The following is a 25,426-nucleotide window of genomic DNA, read 5'->3' as shown; positions in this document are numbered from 1 at the left end:
GTTACTTTCAGATTTTTTTCCACCCAAATGAGCAGGAAATCTACCTCTAGTGATACCTGAGAACTTTTGGTCCCCCTGATGTTTCATACAAGCCACCACTGTGGTGTTGTCAGACATTATCCTGACTGCCTGATCCCTTGGTAGAGGTGCAAAATTTGGAAGAGCCAACTGAATCACTCTGGTCTCCAATTGATTGATGGACCATCTTGCTTCCTTGGGAGATCACTGCCCCTGAGCCATCTGTCCCAGACAACGTGCACCCCAGCCCATCAGACTGGCATCTATTGTCATAGTCACCTAAGCCAGAGGTTCAAGATCCTAATTCCAAATTTCTGTGATTTAGCCACCACTGCAAGTTTATCCTGATGAACTCCGGTACCAATAGCCTTATGGAGTAGTTCTGAGACTAGGGGTCGCATCTTGAGAGCAAATCTTTCTGAAGGGATCTCCCAAGGCACCAGATCCAAAGCTGTTGCCATGGAACCAAGAAGCTGTAGATAACTCCACACAATCGGCCTGATGGCCAACAGGATCTACCAACTCAGTTTCTGAATTTTATTTTAAAGTTCTTATATACAAGTAGGTTATAGATCTAAGCAGTTTACAAAATGGCATACATAAATAATTATTCATTTCAAACAAGTCTAAAATATCAATAAAATAAAAAGGAAAATAGAGTGCTAAAATTTATAAAAGTGGCAATCATAATAAAAACAACAGGAGAATAAAATAAAATAAAGCTGAAGAATAATAGGTAAAAACTAAACTAGTAAGAAAAGGTAACCATAATGCGGCGAGAAAATTATGGATCTTATAAAATGTTATTGGCACGAATACAGAAGTATATTTTAAAAACTTTTTAAAATTCTTTGGTATTTGATATGAGACAAATGTGTTCTGGGAATGAGTTCCACAAAATTGGTCCTGCAACACTCGAGCATGGTCTATATTTGCTTCAAACGATGCTCCAAGGTATTCCAAGGTCTGAGACGGTTGTAAATTGCACTTGCAGAAATTGATTATTCCACTCAATTCCTCTAAAAACTGAACCTTTCTCTGGGTGGCCACTATTCTTTCCTGTACTGACTTTGCCTTTATCAACCAGTGTATTAAAAGTATTTAGGGAAAGTGGATCGCATGACTCCTTGATGTGACATGTAGGAATAGATAGGCAAAAACTGGGATACATCAAACAATGAAGTGAATTGTTTAAGCATAAATGACTACTGAAGTGCCAAATATTGTTGTTTTCAGAGAAAAGGTTATGTGAGGCTGCTTTGCTTGCTGAATATTGCTGTGCTCAGAGAGAAAGTTATGTGAGCCTGTCTTGTTCAGAAGGGAAATCTTACTAGCAAAGCAGCAAAGATGCAAATGTCAAATAAATAAATAAGAACATAAGAAATTGCCATGCTGGATCAGACCAAGGGTCCATCAAGCCCAACATCCTGTTTTCAACAGAGGCCAAACCAGGCCACAAGTACCTGGCAAGTACCCAAATACCAAGAAGATCCCATGCTACTGATGCCAGTAATAGCAGAGGCCATTCCCTAAGTCAACTTGATTAATAGCAGTTAATGGACTTCTCCTCCAAGAACGTATCCAAACATTTTTTAAACCCAGCTACACTAACTGCACTAACCACATCTTCTGGCTACAAATTACAGAGCTTAATTGTGCATTGAGTGAAAAAGAATTTTCTCCGATTAGCCTTAAATGTGCTACTTGCTAACTTCATGGAGTGCCTCCTAGTCCTTATATCTTAAATGGGCTCTTCTCTTTCCTTTCAGAAGAGGCTTTTTCTGTTGACATTTCTATTTGATGTGGTAATGCTAAAGGGAGATGTTTTCACAAGTGTTCTCTGAGTGGACGAAAATAGAATGAGGCAGAATCACGTGTGAGGATACTAGTATGGGAAGTCCCGCGCATGCTCAGAAGACAAAGTTGAACTTTCTGAGTCATGAGATAAAAACAACCTGACTTGATGTAGTTGGATAACATTACCTATCTTGTGTGGCTGTTTGTTGTACTTGTTTACAGAGAAAGAACAGATATGAATGTAAATGTAACAGAAAACTGCTTTTAACATATTATTTTGAAACACTTATGTAGATATATGTGCCTTCTTACAGGGCCCCTTTTTCTTTGCATTGCTCTTGCAGCCAAGAGATAAGACTGCTTTTAACAGAAAAATTTAATGCACCGGGCTTCAGCACACATGGCCTCAACACCGTCAAAGATAATCACCTCAGTGCAGTTGACACAGATGTTTGTTACGTTGATGCTTTGCTCTCTAGCTCCATCGATGCACTCAAAAAGAGCAGGAGGGGAATTCACTTCAGTTACCTCCTCCCATCTCCAGGGTGGTATCTCCATTGAGGCTTCTTGAACAAGGCCTTAATTTGGAAACACCAGACTTGATTTATTCCATGTTATCACTGGTTTCCATGTATGCCCTGGCTCAATTGCTCCAGGAAGGGGTCTCCTCCTGGAGTCCAGAGGGAGCTTTATCGCAGGATGAACCTATACTGATTTCAAAAGAAGATATTTCTCCTCCAACTCCCATCAAAGGGCATGATAGCCCACACACCAAATGGCAGAGTTGGTGAAGACTTTCTTTGCTCCCTGGCAGCTAGGGATAAGGATACTCTTCAACCTCTCCTATCCACAGTGTCATATTTATTCCCTCAAGAGGGAGTCCTTCTCATCTCCACGCTGAAGGATGTCCCATTAGAGATTCCAAGAGTGGAATAAAGTCCCCATCAGTCTTTTGCTATGGAGTCCATCCAGTCAGAGGACATCCCCCAGGAACATTCATCTTAGACAACCAAGAATGCCCGACTCAGTATTCCATCGCCCTTTGAATAAGATGAAGGATCAACAGGTATTCCCTCTGACCCCCTTTTGGAGAGAGTCACATTCAGTGCACCAGTCTCCCCATCTCACTCAGGTTGGGGATAAGACAGAGGCTGGAAGTACTCAAAGACAGGAAGTGGTGCTGTGTGCACACAAAGCAAGTCCACTGAAGCTCCATCAAACTCGGAAATGTGAAGAAATGTTAAGGAGATGGCTGCTGATGGATTGTAAAAAGTTTTGATTGCAGCATTTGCAAACTGGTAGCATTAAGCTCTCGTCTTGTTCAATGTGCAGTTTGAAAGAGTTTGAAGGAGTTTGATGGTGCTTCAGTGTCTTGGGCAATAGCGGTCTATTATAAGCAATATGGTGAAAACAATGGGATGATGAGGCATTCACCCTGATGAAGCCGGTTCACGGAGAAACAAGGGCCTCTTGTAGGGGTGATTCCAGGGTGATTTTGCAGTTCAACTAAGTCGCTTTTTTTAGAATAGGTTTGATAACTGCAGATTTGAAGCATTTGGGGTAATTACCTTCAGTCAGGGATAAATTGACGATTTTGGTGATAGTTTTAGATATGGTGGGTTCAATTGTTTTGAGGGTTGTTATAGGGATGTTGTCTATTGGATGGCTGACGGTGTTCATTTTATTTATAATAGACTGAATTTCGAGAGTGGAGGCGGTCTCAAATTTTGATCATGATGAGATTATCTTACTGTTCAGTTTGATGTTTTGGTTGTTGTTGGTTATGTTGGTTTGGATTAGATGAGATATTTTGTTGTTGAAGAAGTCAGCAGGGTCATCGCTTCCATGTTTGGTACATATAGAATCTTGGGTGGTTTTAGTAAGTTTCTGAACTATTAAGAATAACATTCTGGGGTTAACATGGCAGATCTGCAGCGTCAGGCCAACCCGGGGATTCCGAAGAGATGCGGCAGGGAGACGCCGCGGCAGCAGCTGTCCCTCAGTCCCGGAGGGAGTCGCCACACAGGTAGAGAGGGTGGAGCGAGGGCGAAGAGCAGGCACGAATGCAACAACAATATTGTTGAGGGGATAGGTAAATATCACCCAGTGTGTATACCTGATAAGTGTTGTAAAGCCACTGTGTGAGCAGCTGTTCCTTTTCTCAACCATGTTTTGTTGTCAGTTTTACAATAGACAATTGCTCTATATGAACTATTTGTAGTTTTGAAAAAGACAGCACAATTTTGAGTTAGAAAAACAGCAAAATTCACGATATTAATATCTGTTTTTGTTGGTCTAGAAGTAAAGGATTAGATGGATTGTGCATACATCTTCAAATTCAGCATTTGCTCCTTTCTTTTTGAGGACGTCATTTGCCTGATGCAGCCTGTATTGACAAAACGCTGACAGCGTCTTACATTTATATATTATGTGCTTTTTAGCTTTGCATACTGGGTACATTTACAGCATATATGTACAAGCAATATAATGAAATGAGCTTGGAAGTTCTTTTTAATCAGGTGCATGCTGCCCAAAGAAAATTTATCTGTATCTTTAGGCCACATTTTCTTGGTACTTGATGATCTTCTGTCTCTCTCCATACGTAGTATAGAATAGTCACTTAATACTGACATTTCTATTAGTAATGCTGATTTTCTCATTTTCTCAGACCCGCTCCAACATGCATGCAGTTGTCCAACAATGGGGCCAGAACAGGATATTTTCCTCTACACCTCACCAAACAAAAAATTTCTGGTGTCACCTAAGTGGCAGATCCATTACAAGGTACTTTGGTGCTATCTAAGCAAAAATTTCTGGTGTTTTCTAGTATCAAGCATTTAATTGGTCTGAGAATAAATAATTATATACTATGATTTATGTGAAGAATGTCCATATGATAGAATGGCATTAATTGTAAATGTAAAGCAAAAAATTGGCAGTGGGAATATGGTTGGAGCTTGGTTGTCCCACTGCTCTTGGTTGTCCCACTGCTCTTGGTTGTCCCACTGCTCTGGTGTTATAATAATTTTTACCCCAAGTTTCTACCAAAAGTGGGGTCAGCTTTTCACATAAATCAAGCCATCATGTTGCCCGTGTTCTTTCCAAGTCCACATGAGCATGAAAGGAAAATTGGTTCTTACCTGCTAATTTTCGCTCCTGTAGTACCACGGATCAGTCCAGACTCCTGGGTTTTGCCTCCCCTCCAGTAGATGGAGACACAGAAGTTTTTGACTGACCCTGCCCTATAACTCGAGGTGCCACCTACAGTCCCGTCAGTATTACACTGTACCCAAGCGTTAAGAACAAAACTGCACAAACTATTTACAACTTTATCCCCTAATTTGCAGTGGGAAGAGAAAACATGCCCTCATGGGAGCAGAACAAATCTGCAGCACAAAAAGTAACTAGTGAATGAGTGGACTCTCAGTTTCCCCAACTCTGAAATAGGTGGGACTCTGGACTGATCCGTGGTACTACAGGAATGAAAATTAGCAGGGAAGAACCAATTTTCCTTTCCCTGTATGTACACGGATCAGTCCAGACTGCTGGGATGTACCAAAGCTTTCCTACATGGGGTGGGACCTAGAGAGTCCCGCTCGAAGCACACCTAGTCCAAACCCTCCAGAATTCGGGTCCTGGACATCCAACCGATAATGTCTGGCAAAGGTGCGCAAAGACTTCCAAGTAGCCACTCTACATATCTCCTGCGGTGAAACATTGAATAGAAATGTGCATACATAAATGTTTTGTAAACTATTTTGCTTTTCCTACCAAAAGTTTCCTTTACTCCAGACCCTTACATTTCTAATGCTGGCAATACTTTCATTAATAATTATAATCACCCGCCCATCAAATTTAATATCTTCCCCACAAAAAACTTCATATTCAAAAGCCATTTAGACTGATTACATAATAGTTATCTGTCTAAATGACTTACCAGGCTGTATTCGGCCTTTATCTGGCTAAATTCTAGCCAGCTAGTAAGTTAGGCAGCTAAAATTTAGCCAGATACGTTAGAGGTGGTACAGGGGCGTAACTATAAGGAATTGAATTAGCCGGCTAAGTTAACGGGCTAACTCCGATATTCAGAGTTAGCCAACTAAGTCTGGTCGAGTCAAAGAGGTGTCCTAAAGTTAGCCAACTATAGTTAGCCAGCTAACTAATTAAGATAGCCGGCTATATTCAATATTGTGGCTGCACTGTGGAATATTCCTCCAAAGTTAGTTGGATAAGTCTATCCAGCTAACTTTGCTAACCGGACTGTGTCTGAATATAGATCTCTTAGGATCTAAGCTTGGAGGTAAGTTTGACTTAAGTTTTATGCTAAAAACTCAGACTGCAGAGGGGTGAACTGATACCAGTGACCTGTCTCCAGCTCTTCCCTGCACCCTTCTATGCTCATTCGCAGCAGCTACACACTGTCTCTTGCTGCTTTCCCCATCAAGCATGCAGAGGAATCATCCCCTAAATGCAGCGGAGGGAAAGTGGTGGTACTGGGAGATGATGCCAGCTTACCACTTACTTCAACACCCGTGCAAACCAACTGAGTGCTGGTCTTCGGCGGTACTTGTCCTCATCAAAATCGATGTGGCTGTCAGAGCCCCTATCGCTCTCCCGCGTGTCATATACTTTGCGGGTTGCAGTGCCTGCGAGACAACACAGAACAATGACCACAGCAGTTTTTACAAGTCACAATAGAAAATTGAATCTTTGGCTGGAAATGACAACCTCTTATTTCTGTGAGAGGGTTTCCTATGCCAGTTAGTGACATCACTATTGGACAGGAGGGCATTTTAGCACATTTCTGTGGAGGTTTATGTTTTACCCAACAAAATCCATAAGAACATAAGATATGCCATACTGGATCAGACCAAGGGTCCATCAAGCCCAGTATCATGTGTCCAACAGAGGACAATGCAAGTCATAACTACCTGGCAAGTACCTAAACATTAAATAGAGCCCAAGCTACTATTCCTTATTGTTTAATAGAAATTTATGGACTTCTCCTCTAGGACCTTATCCAAACCTTTTTCAAACCCAGTTACACTAACTGCTGTAACCACATCCTATGGCAATGAATTCCAGAGCTTAACTATGCGTCGAGTGAAAAATAATTTTCTAAAAATTATTTTAAATGAGCTTTTTGCTAACTTCATGGAGTGCCCACTAGTCCTATTATCTGAGAGAGTAAATAACCAATTTATATTAACCCATTCAAGTCCTTCCATGCACAAACATGGGCTCTCTGAGACCTTTTTATCATTTTAATAGTAACATATACAATTCCCTGTTTTTTTTATGTCACATGGAGATAAAACATGTGTGGCCACTCTTAGGGTGTTAAGAGGGACTCATAAAGCCCTGTGAGCATATAAATAGGCAGCCTTCTGGGACAGACTATGGGTAGCTCATTATGTAGTGCAGGAGAATAAGGTGCGAGACAAATTATAACCAACCCCAACTCAGCACAGAAGGCAACTGGTAAGAACCAGGCCATATGCCAACTGATAAGAAATGGCATTCTGAGAAAGGATTTCTTTGTCAGAAGTTAAGCATTTCTGTGTTTTGGATCCTTCTTTTCTTTGGGAAATTGATTATTCAATAATAAGAGAAAATATTTGTTTACTCAATGCATAATTAAGCTCTGCAATTCATTGCCAGAGGATGTGGTGAAAGCTATTAGTGTAGCTACATTTAAAAAAGGTTTGGATAAATTCCTGGAGGAAAAGTCCATAAATCATTATTAAGGTGGTGTTGCAGAAATCCACTTATCTCTGAGATAAGCAACAGGGATCCTACCAGGTACTTGTGACCTGGATTGGCCACTGTTGGAAACAGGATACTAGGCTTAATGGATCTTTGGTCTGGCCCAGTATGGCAAATCTTTTGTATATATATGATGGATGGGATTGTTTTCTGTTTTGATCATGTATGTATAGATATTTCTTTTTTTGAGAATTAAGCTTGAATATATGTTTAAACTTTGTAGATAATACAAATTAAAAACTCAAAGTATTTGTTGGTTTTGGAAGTGGCAGAGAGCTCATGATCTTTAAAAATATGAAATTAAAAAAAAAAAATAGAAGTGAAAAGCACAAACAAGACACAGAAACTGCAGTCACTTTAAACAGTGAAGCTGATCTTTTATCTGGTCCCACCAGCAATCAGACCGAAGAAAGCAAGCAAGCAGAGGATAAGCAGGGAAAAAGGCACATGGTCTCTGTGTGGGATTCTCAGACTCTCCATGCCCCCAGTCACCTGCATTGATGGCATTACTGTTGCTGCCTGCCTCACTCATGTTGATGATTGCATGCTCCTCCTTCACACCACCATTATTTAAGCCAAGGTGGGAGGGGTGGCCAGGTTTGGAGCTGTAAGAAAGTGCTGAAGCAGTGCTCTGTTGCCTCAGATCCTCAGAGTCCTGACCTGATGTTGCTACAAGGAAAACAGACCAAATGTTTATTGCTTCTTATATAGGAACACTCATTCTTCTACATAATCCCTGCTCTTTCATAGCAGGATGTGTTACAGGAATGCTCTGCCTGTCTAGAGTCCCAGCTGGTCCATGGCAGAACTGAATATAATCGAACACTTGGCCCATCTACACAGTCCTCGCTGTTTCATAGTAAACAGATTAAGGATTCTCTCTAAATAAAATTTAATACCATACATTCCAGTCTTGAAAGATAACAAATTTTTACTTTCCTGTACACCTGACCAGAGGAACAAATTCAGATTTGCCACACAATGTCTGAGGCATAACAAACAAGTGTTAATGTAACATGCGTTCAGGATAGGATTTTTCCAATCAAAAGGTGTGATCCAAACTGAAATCTAATCGAACCTTCTAACACTCTACAAAGTTAGCTAACTGTTCAGCTTGAGTGTGGCATAAAGGCACTGTCACCTATTGAGCGGTCAACCCTACCAAAGGCTCTGTGTTTTCTGATTTACAAATGTATGGATGTAAAGAGGCAGGTGTCAGCACTATGGCTTGACAGTCAGAATGCCCCTTGCAGATATGATCATTCTGTACATGCGGCAATACAGCAGTCTCTGGCCAGAGCATACTTACTGTTAAAACTGGACCAATCTGTGTACCCTGTGGTGTCCTGTGGTTCTGGGTCCTGGGTGGATTCAACCTCTTCAATCTTATGGGCAACAAAGACAAAGACATGGGTGTCAGTGGCTGCATATCAGAGACTTAGAACAATGCAACAAAAGCACCTGAAAAAAACACTTTATAGTCATGTGTGGGGAATAAAGGCTCTTGCTCAGTAGCTGGCATACCACGCTGAGCTTGTCTGCGTTAGCATTCCTCAGCTCTCTGTACTTTCTTATCTCAGCTTCTCGGCTTCACAAACAACCTTTGCCCTAAACACAGAATGCTTGCTTGCTTTGACAAAGATAATAACATGAGTTAATCACGTGCAAAGCATAATAAGCCTTGCAGCTGTATATCCTGCAGTGTTGTAACCAATGGTATGATGTTTACTCTGATGAGATGTAACCCAGGGCAATAAAAGAAGTGCGCCCGTTTTTTAGTTCAGGGTGCCTTCCCGAAAACTCCTGCCTGACGTGTCTGCTTCCGTGCGTCTCCCATCACCACATCTGGTGACCCCTCCAGACGCGAATCCCCCTACTAATCCGGCCGGACGAGCCCAGGTGCACCGCAGCGAACTTCGCTCCCACATTCGTGAGTGGGGGGGGGGGGACGGGGGGGACTGTCAGCTCAGCAGAAGGTTCATGCAAAAGAGTTGCAGAAAATAGTAAGAAATCATTTCTTTATTACAAAAGGAGAGGCAATTCACGTCAGAGTAGGAGATATAGAAAATATGTTGAAAGAAATAAAAATCCAAAGGAGCGAGTGCTGCTCTCCACAATCAATATTTAAGTCACCACGGAGATGCAGGAAAATTAATTCAGTCCCAGAGCTTCCAAATTTTAAATATACAAATATTTTTATTCATCAAATCGGCAACTCCATTGCTCAAAAGGTACAGAATTTATTCAACACCGGGTCCCCCGACACGGACCCGTGTTTCGCCAAACGCGGCTGCGTCGGGGGGGAACAGTATATTCTTTGTGGCATTCAAACTAAAATTAAAGGAAAAAACTATTAATACTTAAGGTTAGGGACTGATTACAGCAGTGGATCCCATATTGTCAAGACAATAAATATAATATACCGTATAGGTAAAAGCTTTTATATTTTAAACCCACAGAGAGAAAAACAGCGCTTATGCAAAGCATTGGTAAAGTAAAACGAAAATAAAAAGATTTTTTTACAAAAATTAAGACGGAATTCGCCAAGTTATAAAGCACCAATTGGACACAAAAAATCAAAACTTCAAGGTTATAATCAGCTAACCTAAAAATAGCAGCAAATTACAGAACAAATCATAGATATATTTAATAGCTTATAAGGATCTCAAACAAACTTCCTTCGATACATTAAAATAAAATAAAATAAATTAATCGAGATAAGTCAGCTTTCAATGTGAACCTTATAACATTTCTAGAGTCTAAATACTTGTGAGAGGTTCTGATCGCATATTGAAACAAAATAAATAAAGAGCAGGGTACCTTTAAATTTCAGCGTCTTAGACGGCAGTTTCGGCAAGGAGAGCCAAGAACGCCGGCATTACTCAATATTTAAAGTGTCAAAATTGGCGCCAAAATCCCACCAATCCGAAAAAGGTTACCATGGTAACACCCAGCCAATCAGAATTGAGCACGCCCAGGGGAACAGCAGCGATCTGTCAAAGAAAATATTGCCACTCGATTTCATTATTAAGTCCCTAAGGCGTGAGACTATGTAATTTAAAAATCCATTTTTGTTCCCTACGTGCTAGTATATCAGAAAAACAACCTCCCCGTGATGGTGGCAAAACTACATCAATAATATAGAATTTTATATCGGATTCAGTGTGTCCCATAGAGATCCAGTGTGTAACTAAGGGAGCTGTTTCCCTGCTATTTTTGATATTCGAACGATGTTCGATGATACGAGTTCGAATTGGGCGAGACGTCTTACCCACATATAATTTTGCACACGGACATACAATTATATAGATCACACCTTTGGTTTGACATGTTGAGGTAAAATTCAATTTGTATCGAACATGTGACCCAGGATGTTCAAAAATAATTAAATTGGACGTCAAGGAACACACTGAGCAATGTCCGCATGGACCATGACCTAAATTTTGTGTTACTTCAGTTACAGTAAAGTCCGTAAATTGGGAGTGTACTAAAACATCTTTGAGATTGCGACCCCGACGAAATGAAAAATGGATTGGAACATCAAAAATCTTATGTATTGACAACATTGGCCAGTACTGTTTAATAATAGTGGTAACACGATATATGTGGGTGGAAAATGGGAGAACACAATTAAAGCAATCATCAGATGATCTAGTTTGCGGTAAAAATAAATATTCACGATTAGCATACAGAGCTCTTTTAAAAGCTCTATGGAGAATTCGACGTGGGTACCCACGCTCCTGAAACCTTGCTATCATCTGCTTAGCTTCGGTAATAAACTCATCACGGGTAGAACAGATCCATCTTAACCTGAGTAATTGGCCTGTTGGGATATTTGACCTTAAAGGAGTGGGATGATGGCTGTCGAATCTTAACAATGTATTTCTATCTGTAATTTTTCGAAAAATGGATGTGCTGAAACTTTCATTATCAACTGAAATGGTGACATCAAATCGGGCAGAAAGGCAGGCGATCACCTCCTTAGTTAATGATTCATCCATTATTATAAAGCCTGCAGATAAGGGGGGTGGCATTGTGGTCTTAGATTGTGATATGTACATTAAGGAGGTTAAACATCAACTATCTGATACAGAATTTTATTTACCACTTGCGAGTGATCCTACAGTAGAATTACAGGAGATTATTAAGAATGCAGTGGAGGAAGCCTTCTTATCACATCAAATTACACAACGTGAAGCTTCATTTTTACAGACTGAATTTCCTATTATTCCTACATTTTATGTATTACCCAAAATTCATAAATCATTACAGAATCCACCAGGCCGCCCGATCGTTTCGGGTATTGGTTCAGTTTTGGAACCTTTATCACAGTTCATTGATATTTTTCTCAAACCTCTGGTGTGTAAGGCACGTTCATTTGTCAAAGACACCAATCATTTTATTCAGATTTTGGAAAATTTAAGAGTTCCCCTGGACTCGGGTTGTTTTTTGGTTTCTTTAGATATTATCTCATTATACTCAAATATTCCCCAACAAGAAGCTTTGAACTTGATTGAGGAGATTTTGAATCAGCGCCCCGATCCAGTACGTATTTCCACTTCTTTTCTCCTTACACTTACACGTTTGGCTTTAACTAGAAATTATTTCCAATTTCAAACCACTATGTTCCAACAAATCAAGGGGACAGCAATGGGAGCCACCATGGCTCCCAGTTTAGCTTGCCTCTACGTAAGTAAATTTGAGGAAGATTTCATTTACACATCGTCATGGGCCCCTTTTATATTCACATGGTTAAGGTACATCGATGATGTCTTTTTAGTATGGACGGGTTCTGACATCCAATTTTATATGTTTTATGATTGGCTTAATTCATGTAATAAACATTTGCAATTTAATTTCATGATTGATCCCAGGTCCATTGCTTTTCTAGATGTCACCACTTCAGTTGATAATGAAAGTTTCAGCACATCCATTTTTCGAAAAATTACAGATAGAAATAAATTGTTAAGATTCGACAGCCATCATCCCACTCCTTTAAGGTCAAATATCCCAACAGGCCAATTACTCAGGTTAAGACGGATCTGTTCTACCCGTGATGAGTTTATTACCGAAGCTAAGCAGATGATAGCAAGGTTTCAGGAGCGTGGGTACCCACGTCGAATTCTCCATAGAGCTTTTAAAAGAGCTCTGTATGCTAATCGTGAATATTTATTTTTACCGCAAACTAGATCATCTGATGATTGCTTTAATTGTGTTCTCCCATTTTCCACCCACATATATCGTGTTACCACTATTATTAAACAGTACTGGCCAATGATGTCAATACATAAGATTTTTTATGTTCCAATCAGTTTTTCATTTCGTCGGGGTCGCAATCTCAAAGATGTTTTAGTACACTCCCAATTTACGGACTCTACTGTAACTGAAGTAACACAAAATTTAGGTCATGGCCCATGCGGACATTGCTCAGTGTGTTCCTTGACGTCCAATTTAATTATTTTTGAACATCCTGGGTCACATGTTCGATACAAATTGAATTTTACCTCAACATGTCAAACCAAAGGTGTGATCTATATAATTGTATGTCCGTGTGCAAAATTATATGTGGGTAAGACGTCTCGCCCAATTCGAACTCGTATCATCGAACATCGTTCGAATATCAAAAATAGCAGGGAAACAGCTCCCTTAGTTACACACTGGATCTCTATGGGACACACTGAATCCGATATAAAATTCTATGTTATTGATGTAGTTTTGCCACCATCGCGGGGAGGTTGTTTTTCTGATATACTAGCACGTAGGGAACAAAAATGGATTTTTAAATTACATAGTCTCACGCCTGAGGGACTTAATAATGAAATCGAGTGGCAATATTTTCTTTGACAGATCGCTGCTGTTCCCCTGGGCGTGCTCAATTCTGATTGGCTGGGTGTTACCATGGTAACCTTTTTCGGATTGGTGGGATTTTGGCGCCAATTTTGACACTTTAAATATTGAGTAATGCCGGTGTTCTTGGCTCTCCTTGCCGAAACTGCCGTCTAAGACGCTGAAATTTAAAGGTACCCTGCTCTTTATTTATTTTGTTTCAATATGCGATCAGAACCTCTCACAAGTATTTAGACTCTAGAAATGTTATAAGGTTCACATTGAAAGCTGACTTATCTCGATTAATTTATTTTATTTTATTGTATCGAAGGAAGTTTGTTTGAGATCCTTATAAGCTATTAAATATATCTATGATTTGTTCTGTAATTTGCTGCTATTTTTAGGTTAGCTGATTATAACCTTGAAGTTTTGATTTTTTGTGTCCAATTGGTGCTTTATAACTTGGCGAATTCCGTCTTAATTTTTGTAAAAAAATCTTTTTATTTTCATTTTACTTTACCAATGCTTTGCATAAGCGCTGTTTTTCTCTGTGGGTTTAAAATATAAAAGCTTTTACCTATACGGTATATTATATTTATTGTCTTGACAATATAGGATCCACTGCTGTAATCAGTCCCTAACCTTAAGTATTAATAGTTTTTCCTTTAATTTTAGTTTGAATGCCACAAAGAATATACTGTTCCCCCCCGACGCAGCCGCGTTTGGCGAAACACGGGTCCGTGTCGGGGGACCCGGTGTTGAATAAATTCTGTACCTTTTGAGCAATGGAGTTGCCGATTTGATGAATAAAAATATTTGTATATTTAAAATTTGGAAGCTCTGGGACTGAATTAATTTTCCTGCATCTCCGTGGTGACTTAAATAAAAAAAGAAAGAAATAAAAAGCCAGTGCCCGTGGTATCTAGAGGCTGGTACTTTGAATATCCAGGACTGGATCAACTTAGGGAATGCCTTGCACGCATCCCCGTGTGCCTCAATAAAACATCTATTGCTCCCTAATCTCTATATCTGTTATATCTCTGATACATTCCTATTAAGGTGATCACAGCCGGTGAAACTTTAGGTATACCTGTATACAGCCCGATGAAACCAAACAAACGACGAAGGAGAGATAAAGTTTCTATTGGGGATTGGTCCGACAAGGAGTGGCCACCTGAACGTATTGTACAATATTACGGACCAGCAACTTGGGCGGAAGATGGTTCATATGGATATAGAACACCAATCTACATGCTGAATCGTATTATTAGACTTCAGGCAGTACTTGAGCTTCTTACCAATGACTCTGCAATGGCCCTCAATATTCTGGCCAAGCAAAATACAAAAATTATTACTGCTGTATACCAGAATCGACTAGCATTGGACTACCTTCTCGCTCAGGAAGGTGGAGTGTGTGGGAAATTTAATCTTTCTAATTGTTGTTTACAGATTGATGATCAAAGCAAAGTTATCGAAGAAATTACTGATCGTATGGTGCGACTAGCTCATGTTCCTGTGCAGACCTGGTCCGGGGCCCTTGATTGGACAACATCAATGCCCAACTGGATCTCATCCATCCCAGGGACTCAAGGAACTTTTCTTTCCTTTGATATTCTTTTTAATTTCTTGTGCTATATTTCCTTTATGTTTCCCTCTTTTCATTAGACACTTGCGTGCCATGATGGAAATGATAGCTGATCGAAGAGCAGCAGCCCAACTAATGATGATGAACCAGTACACTTCAATATCAACATTTCCCTCATCAGAGTCATCAGATTCAGAAGATGAATATTTTGATACTAACCTTTAATGCAATTAATGTAACTAACGCACAAGGACCATCATCTTGTTAGGGTTAAGCCCGGATACAAAGGGGGGGGTGCTCCACTAGGGACCCCTCGTCTCAACCCCGGTGAAGAAACCAACGACCTAACAATATATTAGGGTCCACATTAAGTGATCAAGGTACTAATTATTGTTTGTCTTTTCAGCTACCTCATGGGAGAAGGTGATACTTGCACCTTCTAAAGAAGTTGAAGTATCAAAGGGGGGAATGAAGGAGTTCAATCTTATGAACAATCGATGAATGAGAAAACTGAAAACTTCTAGCTAACAACGCCAGCAGTGAAACGCATTGCAACGCACAGCCATATTGAATGTACTAACATTTGAGACGCAATGGCATGCATTACGCATTTACGTACTGACATTCAGTGAAACAATTTTGCTAACTGCTACTTTCCTGACAGAACTTCATTTCCAATAAAACTAATTTACTATTCCAAAAGCATCTTTGAAAAGGTAGGTTTTAAGCATGTCCTTGAATGTTTCTCTCTTTGTTATTACAAACTTTTATTTATTTATTTGGTTTTATATACCGACATTCGATCGGTTTACAGTAAACTGTTAGTTCAAATAAGACATGGATTCTTATTTTTACAAGATAACAATAACTTTTACAGGATAACTTAACTTTTACAATACCGTAACTTAAAAATAGAAATAATGTGATGATGTAAATATACAGTGAAAGGCGTAACTGGGAGCTTACAGACTAACATAGAATTAAATAATAAATTAGTTATCGTGTTTATATAAGGGGTGGTTGTACACTTAAGGAAATAACATACGATCTTAGAAATTTGTCATTATCGGCGAATATTAAGGTAGAGCATTCTTGGAGGTTCTGAGTGCGTTATGAAAGTGTTCTAGAGAGAAGATGATGGGTAAGGGTTAGGTCACTGGGGGGAAAAGGCTTTTTGGAAGAGCCATGTTTTCAAATGTTTTTTGAATATTTGGGTCGAGGGTTCTGTTCTGAGTTGAGGTGGAAGGTTATTCCAGAGGGATGGGCCTGCCACTGATAAGGCGCATTCCCGAACTATGGACAGGTGTACCGTTTTAGGGGAGGGGATTGGGAGGAGCCCGGAGTTGGTGAGCTGGCAAACTTGAGTTGGCAGAGCGTTCCACAGCTTCGGGCCGGTGATCAAAAAAGGTCCTCTCACAAGTTTCCTCTAAGTGGATCTCATGGGGAGATGGAATAGCTAATAAATTCTGGCTAGCAGAACAGAGGGAGTGCATAGGGGGGATAAATTTGAGAAGTCAAATTAATCCAATGCATTCCAGTATTTAATAGATTGAATATAATTATTGCAATTTTATATTGTACACACCAATGAATCGGAGGCCAATAAACAGACTGTAAAATGGGGGTAATGTGATCTCTGTGGGTTACACCAGTTAACATATGAGCTGTAGAGTTCAGAATGATTTGAAGAGGGTGCAGTGACTTATAAGGATGATCAATTTATAAAGAATTACAGTAATCAAGTCTAGTCATAACAAGTGATTGAAGAACTGTATCAAAATTAGAGGGATCAAGCAGAGGTCTGAGGTGACTTAATAGACATTTTGCAAATGTATATGCAGATGGTTATTTTTAAGATGGGATGAACAGCCTGTTTCAGTACTGGAGTACAGTAGAAAAGGATAAATTGACAATCTTGGAGGTAGTAGCCTCTAAAATATTCTCGTGGGCAATCTTTAGTAATTACTATCAGACAAGAATTAAGGGGACAAGGAGCAGGGTTTAATTTTTGCGTAATCGACAGCACTTCCGATTGGGCATCTAGTGAAAAATGGCTCCATTTCATTTCATCCAAACTGGTGATGCCAGGTACATAAGTTACAGAATTTGAAAAAGTACTGCATATCTTGGACAGGTTTGAAGGAAAAAAAAAAGGGATGCAAAAGCATCGCACAGGCTCACATCATCATCTGGGATGGGAAAAACAGTGTAGCTGAGGAGGGCCAAAAGTTTAGCCATTTCACTGTGGCAAACAGCTCCTGAGAATTTGATGACGCAGTCATAATGCGGTCACTAAAATAAGCTTTCTTAGCATATTAATAGATGTTCTATATTGATTCAATTGAAGTTTATAAGCTGCTACGGTCTTGTGGGTAGAACATGTTCTCCAGCGAGACTCAAGCTTGCATAAAGCGCATTTTTGAAGTAGCAATTCACGAGAAAACAATGGCACTCTACTTGTTTGTTTTTGAGTTACTTGCCTCAGAGGGGCCAAGTCATCATTTACCATTTCTACTGTGGAGTACCAGAAATTGATTAATGAGGTTCGCATCAACTATTTCAGTGAGTAATGGTGTTATTTTCTTTGAAACGTCACTATTCATATGACCCCTCTTACAAAATGTTCGTTTGTTGGGTGCCACACCAGGAGACATCAAGGGTATCCCAGTTGACAAACTTATCAAAAAATGGTCGGACCAAGGAACTCTGGTGATTTACAAATTGTCTCAATTAAAAGCAAAAAACTGAGTGGATCAAAAAGATAAGGTCCAAGGTATGGCCAGTGAAATCGGAAGGGGATAAAATGATTTGCTCCCAATTTATGGCCAACATTGTGTCAAGGAAGATTTCACATATAAGAACATAAGAAATTGCCATGCTGGATCAGACCAAGGGTCCATCAAGCCCAGCATCCTGTTTCCAACAGAGGCCAAACCAGGCCACAAGTACCTGGCAAGTACCCAAACACCAAGAAGATCCCATGCTACTGATGCAATTAATAGCAGTGACTATTCCCTAAGTCAACTTGATTAATAGCAGTTAATGGACTTCTCCTCCAAGAACTTATCCAAACATTTTTTAAACCCAGCTACACTAACTGCACTAAGCACATCTTCTGGCTACAAATTCCAGAGCTTAATTGTGCATTGAGTGAAAAAGAATTTTCTCCAATTAGTCTCGAATGTGCTACTTGCTAACTTCATGGAGTGCCTCCTAGTCCTTATATCTTAAATAGGCTCCTCTCTTTCCCTTCAGAAGAGGCTTTTTTGTTGACATTTCTATTTGATGTGGTAATGCTAAAGGGAGATGTTTTCCCAAGTGTTCTCTGAGTGGACGAAAATAGAATGAGGCAGAATCACGTGTGAGGATGCTAGTATGGGAAGTCCCGCGCATGCTCAGAATACAAAGTTGAACTTTCTGAGACATGAGATAAAAACAACCTGACTCGATGCCGTTGGATAACATTACCTATCTTGTGTGGCTATTTGTTGTACTTGTTTACAGAGAAAGAACAGATATGTGTGATTACAGCTTATGGGAAAGGTCATTCTCCTGTAAATCACTTTCAAAGGAAATTTTTAGGAAATGACTCACCAGTGGGAGCCCGAGCCCAGCTCGAGCCCAGTTGACAGTGGTCAGTTTGTCTCGGAGGGATGCAGCCACAGCGCTGACCAGATTGGCTGGGGGAAAGATGGGGCCCTGGCAGGTGGGACATTGGTAGCCAGCTGGGGCAGTGTTTCTTGGCAACTGATTTGCCATCTCGTTCAAACAGGACCAATGAAACACATCTAGAATGGAAATAAAGCAAGGGTGAAGTCACTTCTGCAGCACCTCCACCCACCCAGGAATCCACAAGGGTAGAAAAGAAACAAGATTAGAAAGGAGAAAGAGACAGTATTCTTTCAGTTCCTAAAGACAAGGCAAAGATTTATGTGAAGCACTATACAGAATACTTTCACAATCTGATCCAGTCAAGGATTTAAGAGCTGCAATAATGATCAGATATGTAGGCTATGAAGCTGTCAAAGAAACACTGACAGCACAAACACTGAACCCACAAATTTACTACATATGTTCAGCTGAGAAGCAGAATTCCTATCTCCCTCTTCCCCACATGCCCCATATGTACATAAACCCATAAAATCACTGCAAAGCTGAAAGACAACGTGGCCTGCAGTTTACCGTAGCACACCAGCCGGATTGTCTCTTTGGTGGAAAGAAGGGTGTTGCATAGCCGACAGTTGGGGTTATAATCACTGTCCTGAAGCCACTGGAGATAAGACTGGACGATGCACTGAAAGAGATCAGAGATTGGGGTGGGGGGAGAAAGGATTAACTAGATTTCTCCAGGGAAAAAGGTACATGCACATGCACAGAGCAATCTCAGAACTAGAAACTCCAGGGGAAGAAGGAAGGTATATAGCACACCAAACAGGTCAGTAAAAGCTTTTCTCAGAGGATTTCCTAGAGCAGAAGGTATTGCCCTTCTCAAGCAATTAACTTTATGAATACATAAGGACAGAAAACTTTTGAAATTAGCATGATCAACTGCTTTGAAACAAAGAAACGGATTTAATGACACTGGGCTCTCTCACGTATTACCTGTTATAGACTTACTGTCTTATCTCCTCTGCAATCTCCCTCTCCACAATGACACATGCAGGTAGCTTAAGATCTAGTGTACTATTTAAACCCAGTTTAACTGAGTCATTTTTTCATAAACCTGATCGAGAGGGTAACTCTTGAAAGCATAACATCTTGAAAACATATCATCGGTGTTAAAAATAAAAGAACTTCCACCACAATCCACTCAACCAATAACTATATCGATCAGGAAACAGTGCTCAGGAGACCAACTCAGTGAACACCTTGCTAAGGAACTAGAGCACCTAGACCTCTCCGACGCAAACTCAGCAACTTCATCATGGACCAACATCACTAAAAAGGTTGCAGATCAAATATGCCCCATGACAACTAAATCTATCAATCCAAACAAAGACAACAGGAGACCCTGGTTCACACCGGAGCTAAAAAAACATAAACACGAGTTGAGATGCAAGGAACAAAATTGGCGAAAAAATCCATCTTCAACCACCCTCCTCATCTACAAATCATGCCTTAATTCATACAGAAACAACATCAACACAATAAAGAGAATATTCTTCTCCAAAAAAATCCACCACCTCATTTTCGATTCAAGAGCTCTTTTCTCCTATGTATCATCCCTCACAAAACCCCCGGCGACTACCATTCCAGACGATCAAGCACTAAATAAAGCGAACGAGCTGGCAGACTTCTTTGACAACAAAATCACCTCACTCCTAGCCCCCCTCAAGGGACCATCTACACATCCAAACCACGTATTTGGTTTACAACCACTACTCCCAATAGATCAACAACCATCGCAACCAACCGTCCAACAACTTAACACCTCACTAACAATACTCAACACTTTTGAGCCCACATCCACATTAGAAATAGAGAATATCCTCAAGAAGATAAAACCATCCTCCCATCCATCAGACCATATTCCATCCAACAAACTGAGTCTGATCACCAACACCATAGCCAAACCTTTAGCAGATATCATTAATTGCTCTCTCACCCAAGGACATGTCCCGAACCAACTTAAGTTAGCCATTCTCAAACCGCTTCTCAAAAAACCCAACTTGCCCACCTCAGACCCAGCTAACTTTAGACCCATAGCAAACCTCCCTATGATTGCCAAAGTTATGGAGAAAGTTGTCAACAAACAACTTACAGAATTTCTTGACGAAAACAATATCCTCACCTCAAACCAATTTGGCTTTCGTAAGTCTATGAATACCGAATCGCTATTAACATCATTATCAGACACTATCATCTTCAACCTAGAAAAGGGCCAACCTTGCCTCCTCGCTCTCCTGGATCTCTCATCAGCATTTGATACCGTAAACCACACGTACCTCCTGCAACGCCTAATAGACATCGGCATTACAGGAGCAGCTCTTAACTGGTTCAAATCATTTTTGGAGAACAGATCATACAAGGTCAAGATAAATAACAAAGAGTCCCACACCATCGAATCCAAGAGGGGGGTACCGCAAGGATCATCCCTCTCTCCGACTCTTTTCAATATTTATCTGCTCCCGCTCTGTCAACTACTCACTAACCTTAAACTAAGGCATTACCTATACGCGGATGATATTCAAATCCTCATCCCTATAGAAGATTCCCTACACAAAGCCATATCATTCTGGAATAAATGTCTGTCAGCTATCAACAATCTACTCACCAGCCTCAACTTGGTTCTAAACAAAAACAAAACCGAAATCCTCATTATAGCACCGGAAAACTATACCCCCTCCTCACATTCTAACACTAACCAACATCCGGACACCGCAGGGCTCTCCACCACGCAACAAGTTAAAGACCTGGGAGTCATCATAGACAGCAGACTCAGTCTCAACAAATTCGTCAACAACACAACAAAAGACTGTTTCTTTAAACTTCAAACAATAAAGAAACTCAAACCACTCCTCCTTTACAGAGACTTCCGCATGGTTTTACAAGCCATCATACTCCCAAAGCTGGATTACTGTAACTCTCTCCTCCTAGGCCTACCAGCATGCACCACCAAACCACTTCAGATGGTCCTGAACGCCTCCGCAAGAATTCTCTCAAATGCCAAAAAAAGAGATCATATCACCCCAATCCTCCACCACCTCCACTGGCTTCCGATTAAATACAGGATCCAGTTCAAGTCTTTAATGATGATACATAAGGCCTTACACAACATCACACCTCTCAACTTAACATTTCAAATTCAACTACACTCATCCGTGAAACCAACCAGAAGCGCTTATCAGAACAGACTAATCACACAACCGGCGAAATCCGCTCTGAGGAAACGTGCACTATCCACAGCGGGCCCTTCACTTTGGAACTCTCTCCCTCCAGACCTGTGTCTAGAACCATGCCACACTACATTTAAAAAGAAACTTAAGACTTGGTTGTTCAAACAAGCTTTCCCCTTGAGCCAATGATCAGGAAGAAAAGTATTTTCACTCCCACATGCCATGTTATTTATTGATTTATTTATTTTCACTCCCACATGCCATGTTATTTATTGATTTATTTAACTGCATGTTTATTAACGGTCTAATTTTATACACTATTTGCTTACTTTGATTAGTTTTTGTTATATGTTAAAACTTGTTCACTTCGTTTGTTCAATGGAAAACTTGCTTACTTCATTTGTTCAATTGTAAAAACGTTTTTCCTAATTCTGTTCTATGTAAACCGCTAAATGTAGCGATAGTTACTGTTCCTTGTAAACCGGGGTGATATGTATATTATACAGGAACCTCCGGTATATAAATTATATAAATAAATAAATAAATAAATAATAACAGGTGTACTAAATTAGTCCAATAAAACGTTATCACCTTCAAACTTGTTTGCCAACCCATAAAATTTACAGCAAAAGGTGACAACTTTGAAAAACACTATACAAGGCTTACTTTGGTAGGGGAATCTACAAATTGTATCAGACAAAGTTTTATATTGGTTATCTGCTGCTATAAAGCAGACCCAGCAGGAGGAAAGCCTCTCTTACTTTGGAATGGTTCGCTTCCAGGCAGTGTTCGCAGACGTTCACACGGTGCTCAAAGCAGAACAGGTTGGTCACCTTCCTCTTGGGACACTTGCACAGTCCCATGGCTGATACAGATCTCCTGAGCAAGAGGGGAGATGCAAACTAGCCAAAAGGATGGTCTGCTGCTGCATTCAAAGCAATGAGAAGAGCACAGGTTGGGTTTTTGATTATTCAGTTAGTAACTAAACAAAAATCATAAAATCACATACATCTATATATCTATGTATGTAAGATACATATACATACATACGCACAACTTTATTTATATGTATGCTCAATAACAAGAACAAGTAGTCTTATCTGCTCTACATTTAATAAAATTGTCTCCATTAACTGAGATACTTTGCTTGCCAGATAAACTGATATTAATATATTCTTTTAAATAAACAGAGCATTACAGTTACAAAACTAGCAGCCTGAATGAAGAATGGGTTATTCAGCTACTACAGGTAAAAATGGTTTCACTGTAAATACATGGCTAGCTAGGTTCCTGGCTGACGTTTATCAGAGGAGAGGGTGGGGAGGGATGTGGGGCCTCCTGGCAGCTCCTCGAGGGTGGGCAGGGCAGAGATTTTAGTCACTTACAGGTCGATACAGTAACGTGCGGTTGAAGATTTCCCGTCTGTAACGTGCTGGGAGCGCACAATACAGACGAGTAAGGCCATCCAGCGATACAGTCTCCAGTTTCACGCGTCCTTAGCGCTTCCTAAAATAGACACATAACCCTTTCCGCACCCAGCATGTAGATGTGTAAATGAACGAATTAGCTGTATAATGAAGGAATTAGCTATTCCCCTCCGATACTGTAACGGGCGCTGATATTATCTCCTTAGTAACCCGCTGTTTTGCCGCGGCCTTAACATGTTTGTTTACCGCCTCCCCCTAGTAGGTGTTAGGACTGTGAGTCTTGTAGCAAACCCATCGACACCACTTAAAATACTGAAACACAATAAAACACAATAAAAAAAAAAGCGATACAGAGATGATCGAGAAAATGTAATGCTGTGGGACACATAAAAACCTGTCAGAAAAAAAAAATAAAAATTTTTAAATACCTGTCGGAGGGCCGCGTGGGTCCAGGTGGGCGGCGGCAGGAGCCGGGGAGCGAGTGGTCGCGTGTAAAATCTAGGCCGCGAGTGGGTGGGCGCCTGTTCCAAGTGGCGGCGGGGGCGGGTGGACGCGCGATAGTCTCAGACGGGCGGCGGGATCTGGGCAGAGGGAGCCAGCGGCGAAAACGGCCTCCGGCTCCCTCTGCCTGGATTTCAGCGCTCTGCCTTGAGCGCTGAAATCGCACGGCCATTCCTTCACTGCCGTGCATTCATCCAGGCAGGCCGGCTCCCTCTGCCTGGATGAATGGCCGTGCGATTTCAGCGCTCAAGGCAGTCACGGCATGTGACTGCCTTGAGCGCTGAAATCGCACGGAGAGGAGAGGGGAGAAGGGACGGAGGGGAGAATCGCACGGAAAGGAGAATCGCATGGAGAGGAGGGGAGGGGAGGATCGCACGGAGAGGAGGGGAGGGGAGGATCGCACGGAGGAGAATCGCACGGAGGGGAGAAGGGACTACCGTAGCAGGCCCGAGCCTTGCTACTTTTTCGGTTTTTTTTTGCTTCGGGAGGAGGGGTCCGGACGGGCTGCACCGGAGACCGGATGGGCTGGACCGGAGACCGGACGGGGCCAGGGCAGGTAAGCGGGGGCTGGGGGAAAGTTTGCTGAGCATCGGGGAACATCTGGTACCTGTCATTTCAAATGTCATTTGAAATAACAGATACCAGCGCGGCCGTGAAGCGTTAGGCCCGCGAACCCAGGATACTGTATAGGCGCTCTATACAGTAAAATGGGTTGCGCGGTCCTAACGCTTGCCTAAGGCTTCGCAGCCGCGGCATGCATTTGCATGCAATTTGAAGAGAGTATCGAGCGGTAGGTGAAGAGAACTGTGCGTGCGGGGAACGAGGGTGCGCCTGACACTGCCGCACTGTTTCTACCGCGGCCTTACAGTATCGAGCTGTTAATCAAAAATGTTACGTTCCTGACTACAATGAACAGGCACATAAAGAGAATTGTAAGCTCTCACTATTTGTTCATATTGTTTACATGTAGAATCCTTGAGACTTTTGGGATAAGGATGTAAATACTGTTTAAAAAGTAACCATTTAAACTACTGAAATGTAAATGATTGACCATTTAAACAATAAATATTAGACGGATTGCCTTTAACTGTTGTGGTGCGAGGAGGGGCCCACAGTTGATTTAACTGGTGGACTAAAATTAAGATAAGTGCATGCATTAGCTGATTTGTTTTACACAGTGCCTGCACATGCGATAGAGCCCCGCTTGGAGAGTATCGTGTCCTATGCAACCTATGATTAGACAAGCCCAGTGCTTCACGGGCTTGACTGTATAAGCCAATAAGTTTCTGTGGCAATATATGACGGTTGCTAGACAGTTCTTTTCACAGAGTTCCTTTTACAGCTGAATTATTTTTCTTTTGCAATTAGATTCTGGTCAGCCCGACTCCCGTATATTGGCGCGCAGCCTCTCTCCACACGTGGAGGTTTGTTAACATGGCGCATGGCTGTTCCTGCTATGCATGTGGAGGATCATGGGCAAGGCTTAATTGGGAAGGCCTTGGGATGCATTGCTGGTAATAAGGGCACTTCAGGGGCACTCCTGACACGATTTAAGGCGGCCATGGCTTCTGAAACGCACAAGTCAGTGCAGGTGGGAGATTTTTTGGGCGTGGGAATGGCAGCCATTTTGAGCCATGTGGTAGGGTTGGCGGGAATATTAAGGGGGGGGC

General features: G+C 41.1%; 1 protein-coding gene across 6 annotated transcripts in view; it reads right to left on the bottom strand.

Annotated features, from left to right (window-relative positions):
- The window catches only part of ZFPL1 (zinc finger protein like 1), a 52,774-nt gene that overhangs the window by 14,079 nt on the left and 13,269 nt on the right, over window positions 1-25,426 (bottom strand). For 3 of the 6 annotated variants that reach the window (XM_029611722.1, XM_029611726.1, XM_029611723.1), the window contains exons 2-7: window positions 22,590-22,753; window positions 19,175-19,286; window positions 18,587-18,780; window positions 8,891-8,966; window positions 8,074-8,250; window positions 6,338-6,461 (exon numbers count right to left, since the gene is read on the bottom strand). In XM_029611722.1, coding sequence (XP_029467582.1) covers window positions 6,338-6,461; window positions 8,074-8,250; window positions 8,891-8,966; window positions 18,587-18,780; window positions 19,175-19,286; window positions 22,590-22,691 — 785 coding nt within the window. In that variant the 5' untranslated portion in view covers window positions 22,692-22,753. Of the gene's footprint in view, window positions 1-6,330; window positions 6,462-8,073; window positions 8,251-8,890; window positions 8,967-18,586; window positions 18,781-19,174; window positions 19,287-22,589; window positions 22,754-25,426 lie in introns of all 6 variants that reach the window. The other 3 variants (XM_029611724.1, XM_029611725.1, XM_029611727.1) reach the window with 2 other exon arrangements.

This window comes from Rhinatrema bivittatum, chromosome 8 (genome assembly GCF_901001135.1).
Source record: "Rhinatrema bivittatum chromosome 8, aRhiBiv1.1, whole genome shotgun sequence".
Taxonomy (NCBI): Eukaryota; Metazoa; Chordata; class Amphibia; order Gymnophiona; family Rhinatrematidae; genus Rhinatrema; species Rhinatrema bivittatum.
This window is presented reverse-complemented; position numbering and strand designations above follow the sequence as displayed.